Source organism: Galeopterus variegatus, unplaced genomic scaffold (assembly GCF_000696425.1).
Source record: "Galeopterus variegatus unplaced genomic scaffold, G_variegatus-3.0.2 Scaffold25175, whole genome shotgun sequence".
Classification (NCBI taxonomy): Eukaryota; Metazoa; Chordata; class Mammalia; order Dermoptera; family Cynocephalidae; genus Galeopterus; species Galeopterus variegatus.
In genome coordinates this window covers 4,499-9,428 of record NW_007751286.1, presented here as the reverse complement: position 1 = coordinate 9,428, position 4,930 = coordinate 4,499, and the positions used below count along the sequence as shown (strand labels likewise).

The 4,930-nt window shown below is 34.7% G+C and overlaps 1 protein-coding gene across 1 annotated transcript; it reads right to left on the bottom strand.

The window, feature by feature from the left end:
* Positions 1 to 168: 168 nt before the first annotated feature.
* Positions 169 to 4,668, bottom strand: LOC103583640 (glomulin-like; the record flags this gene model as incomplete). The annotated part of the gene is made up of 4 exons (XM_008564902.1): positions 169 to 271; positions 1,908 to 2,151; positions 3,235 to 3,343; positions 4,552 to 4,668. Coding segments are annotated over 4 exons (573 nt in total), but the record flags the coding sequence as incomplete, so codon positions are not given.
* Between the last annotated feature and the right edge of the window lie 262 nt (positions 4,669 to 4,930).

Genomic DNA, 4,930 nt, shown 5'->3' with positions numbered 1-4,930 from the left:
GATAGTAAATTATTGCTATTTTATTTTCCATCTTCTTGTGTACCTGTGTTCTACGAAAATATATATTGCTTAGTTAATAAACGTATCAATCTGCATGCCAATATGCAATACTTGAAATACAACAGTATAAAATTTTAGATTATAGCATATTAAATTAGGTGTACTTACTATTATTTCAGATGCAAAACACCTTAAAGGATCATTTCCATCTTCTTCAGACTGTTCAAGGAACTGTGCTGTCAGCAAAGGGCATTTCAAGCATTTGAAACAACTAGGCATAAGAAATAGGTAACTATGAAATCAACACTTCCCAAGTATAAAATGCCTAGTTCTTCATATCTAAGTTAATTTTACATGAAAAATAGTATAAGTACTCCTATGGTTTGGATGTTTGTCCCTTCCAAAATTTATGTTGAAATTTCATTGCCATTTTAACAGTATTAAAAGGTGTGACCTTTGAGGGTTCTCATTGGTGGAATTATGCTGGTATGAAAGGTAAGTTTGACCTCCTTTTACCTGTTTGCCCTTTCATCTTCAGCCACGTGATGACACAGCAAGAAGGCCCTCTCCAGCACCTTGATCTTGGACCTTCTAACCTCCAGAACGGTAAGCCAATAAATTTCTACTGATTATAAACTACCCAGTCCTGGGTATTCTGTTATAGCAGCACGAACAGACTAAGATAAGCACAAATAACTCTAGGGCCTAAAAAATGGTGATATAACATCCTACCTACTAATAATGGAGAGAAAATGAGAATACCTTGCTAGATTAAATGTGGTGAAATTCACTTCTATGTCTGGACTGTTCCATTGGATTCTGAATGTTTTTCTGAGGATCAGTGCTAGCCCGTGATGTAATTTTTATTCATTTAAGGAAAAATCAGAACAATGTAGTAATTTTTTTCATAAAGCTATATTTGGTTTATTTAGAAAACCAAACTTTATTCTGTGATTAAGTTTTTCCTATTTCTTTACTTAAAATATATTTTCTTTTATGAAATAATGAGTTTTAGAAATAGTAAAACTTTTTAACGTCCTGAAAAAATAGAAAGCTAACAATTTTTTTTTTAAATTATTGGTCTACGTAATTTAATAATCTCGTCCAGCACTGTCTATAGAAATATAATGCAAGCCCCATAATTTAAAATCTTGTAATAGACACATGAAAATAGTAGTAAGAAACAGGAGAATTAATTTTAATAATTTATCTTAACCCAGGATACCTCAAATATTATCATTTCAACATGTTATCAGTATAAAAACTATTGAGGTATTTACTATTTCCTTTTAAACAACAAGTCTTCAAAATCCAGGGGGTATTTTTTACTTAGGGCACATTTTAATTTGAACTAGCCATATGTCAAGTGCTTGACAACCATGTTGAACAATGAATGTTTAGTCCATAGCACCCCTGGTAAGAATGCTATTGGGTAGGTACTCTGCTACTGTTTTAAATGAATGGATTTTGGATTTACAATTTTTAAAAATATCAATGCCTTATTAAATGCCCATGCTGTGTCAGTTGAACCCCATAATCTTCTAAAATTCAAGATATAAAACTAGATTTATATTTACATGGCAAACAAATAAGGCAAACAAACATAAAATAACTGAACTATCAATTACTTAAGTCCATTGTGAGATATTCTTAAAAATATACTTATGGGCCGGCCCGGTGGCGCACTGCTACAGTGCGCCGCTTGGGAGTGCGGCGGCGCTCCCGTCGAAGGTTTGGATCCCACATACAGACCGGCAGCTCACTGGCTGAGCGAGGTGCGGGCGCAACACCGAGGGTTGCGATCCCGTTGCCGGTCCCGGTCCGGTATGGGCGCGACACTGAGGGCTGCGATCCGTTGCCGGTCACGAAAAAAGACAAAAAGGAAAAAAATATATATATATACTTACAATTTCAGTAATTCATCCTTTAGCTTTTCATTTTCATTTTCCAGTGAGGTTTCTTTGTTATCAATGACTTCTTCCACAAAAGGCTTCGTAAACTCTATTAAGGCCTTGCAACATTGACAAAGGCCATAGTCATCTGTTTCTATTTGTTCTTTTGAGTATGGAACTGGAAGAAGAGATACCCTACTCCAAAGGGTAGACAATGCTAATCCAACTGAATATGCCTTGTTATGAAGTTTCTGAATCACTAAAACAAAACAGAGACCAAGTTGTTATTTAAGGTAGCCTCATCAAGCATGTTAAACAGGGGCTAACAAATTAAATAAATGTAGAATTATAAGACACCTCCCTCCCCTGACACACACACACACATTTTAACAACTCTGAAATCAGGATGACATAGCATAACTTAATTGGCAATGTTTTTTCCTTCTTAGTGAGGCAAAAAAATAACATAGCATCTTGAAATTGTGGCATTTTTCAGTAGACGTCATGAAATCTTGTTTAGATATGTTTATAACAGGCTACATACTTAAGACAGAAACATTCTTTCCATATTTTTTAGTTGTTATAAGCACAAAATACAAGAATGTCTTGTAAACTATAAAGCACTGTACAAATGAGAGGTAGTATTATCAGATTTTTTTCTAGTACACTTTGAATATTTCAAGTGGCACAAAGCTGGTAAACATTCATATTTAAAACAAATTTACTCTAACTTCTGACTCTTTCTATAAGACTCTCAGATACATGCATTTCCTAAGATGAAAAATATCCTCTTCCCATGGATAAATACCATTTGTCTTGGTTGCCATTATTCACTGATACTGTTACTGCACTAAGCAGGGTGTCTTATCATTCCTATATTCCTAGTTTCATTCTTCAGCAGTACCTTTGCTATTCTCCCAAATGCAGAGGCTGAGCAATGCCCTGCCTCATACTCTTGTTAATCAAGATACAGGAATACCACAATGTTATTAAACTGAGTACTCAGACACCACAGAGGTAATCCTTTAAATATGTTCAGGCAGAAAATTCAAGATTTAAGCTGCAGGTAGGAAGATTAGGCAAAAAGCTATAGGTTACAAGATAGCACACGAAAAATAGTATGACACTCGGCAAAATATTTACCAGATACCCACTCTATGCCATGTACTGTCATCTTTCTATGAGCAGTGGGATTCAAATTGGCATTGCTATTACTAGTTTAAGCAGACTACTTGATCATTAGTCATAAACTTTACTTTGGTGTAGTGTTGACATTTTGGGATAAACATCAAGGCACTTACAGATAAAATAAGAAATACCTTGATATCAAAATGTTCATTACCTGTTCGCAATGGCTGAAGTAAAAGAAGAATAATTTGGGATATCTGTTTTCCAGAGGGCTCTTCAATCAGTTCAAGCAAACCCAGCAATAATTCCTTTGGATTACATAACTATAAAAATATTCACAATTGAACCTGTTTAATACAAGTTGTATTTAAAGCCACATGATTACTATTTTTAAAATGGCATATACTGAGAAAATATAATTATTCTTGCTTAACAGTAAAACACCTCATCAACTGTTTAGAAAAATTATGCACTAACAAAACATAGAATCTGTGATGGTCAAATCACTATAAAACTAAAAAGAAGCAAGAAGTCAAAGGGTCTTTTAATGGACAACTACATTTTAGAGACTTAAGTTCCTGGCTAAAGGAAAAATTAGAGAATAAGGGAAAGGAAGAACCTGATCGCCAGAGCTCAGGTTCTTTTGAGCTTCATCTGTCTACTCTGAAGGCCATCTTAATAGATTTCCAGGGCTTCCAGCAGGTGGGAGCTTTCTATCTCACGCTGCTAGGGTATTTAGATTAGTCCGCCGTCCCTTCCTGAACAGATAAAACTTTGCACTCCTTTCTGATTGGCCCTGTCTTATTACCTCACTTGCCTGGGTTTTTTAAAAGCCATCATAAAAAACAACTCATATCTAGATGGAGTTCTTTCTTTCCAAGAAATTTGTGTATACTTGTATTTGTATATACTTACATATACTTGCGTATACTTGTATTTCTACTCATCTCCAAATAGTTTCTTATAATGTCCTTTTTCTCAGAATTTATCTTTCTTAGTCATCACATATTAACTTTTAACTCCTAACCTCATTCTAAGGTTGTCAGTCACAACTGATCTTTATCCTACTTCCTATTCCTACTTCTGTTGTGATCACTTGCATTCCAGGTTTTTTTATATTTTTAGGAAACATACCATAGAGGAAAGAACACTGAGATTTGATTCTAGTTCCAAAGTAGCCAAAAGATCGGTGTAGCCTTGAACTACCTCTCTAAACTTTAAATTCCACATCTATACAATAAGGCTACTTGTTTAAACAGAGCTTCCCAGAATCTCCCTGGAGATTCTGAATCAGTGGGTCTGACATGAGGTTAGATAATTCTTATATACACCAGAAAATTTGAGAAATGCTGAAATGGGATTCATTGCCCATCCAATCAACAATACTGGGCCTTTTCTCCAATGATTTCTGTATGTATGTATTTTCATGAACTAAAAACTTTCCTACCAAGCAATAAGCATTAAACATTAAAAGGAATTATAAAATACTGCTGCATTTTATGACAAAGAGAACCTAGTTTTGTTAACTTACCTTTACCAATAAATCAAGCATCAAAAAATAATCTTTTCTTTTATCATCTTCTTTATTTGATAAAAGCCATCGAACAACAGGACCAACAAGATTCCAGCCCATATTCTTGATGATGACCTGTGAAAACATTTTCAGAGTAAAGCAAACACTGCCATCTACGGGACTCTCACAGTGTACTTTCCTAACTCACAGGAGCTTAGAATTTTCTCTGAAATAGGAAAGATGAGGCAACTGAGGCCTATGATCTTTTACCACAGACTTTCTAGAGATGGCTGCTAATGATTATCAACATTTTAAAATAGTTTTTAATACTTTCACTGAGGAAAGGCAAAAGAGTCTTTACTTTTAATCAGGTTAAGTTGGTCTTTCCCAGGATTTC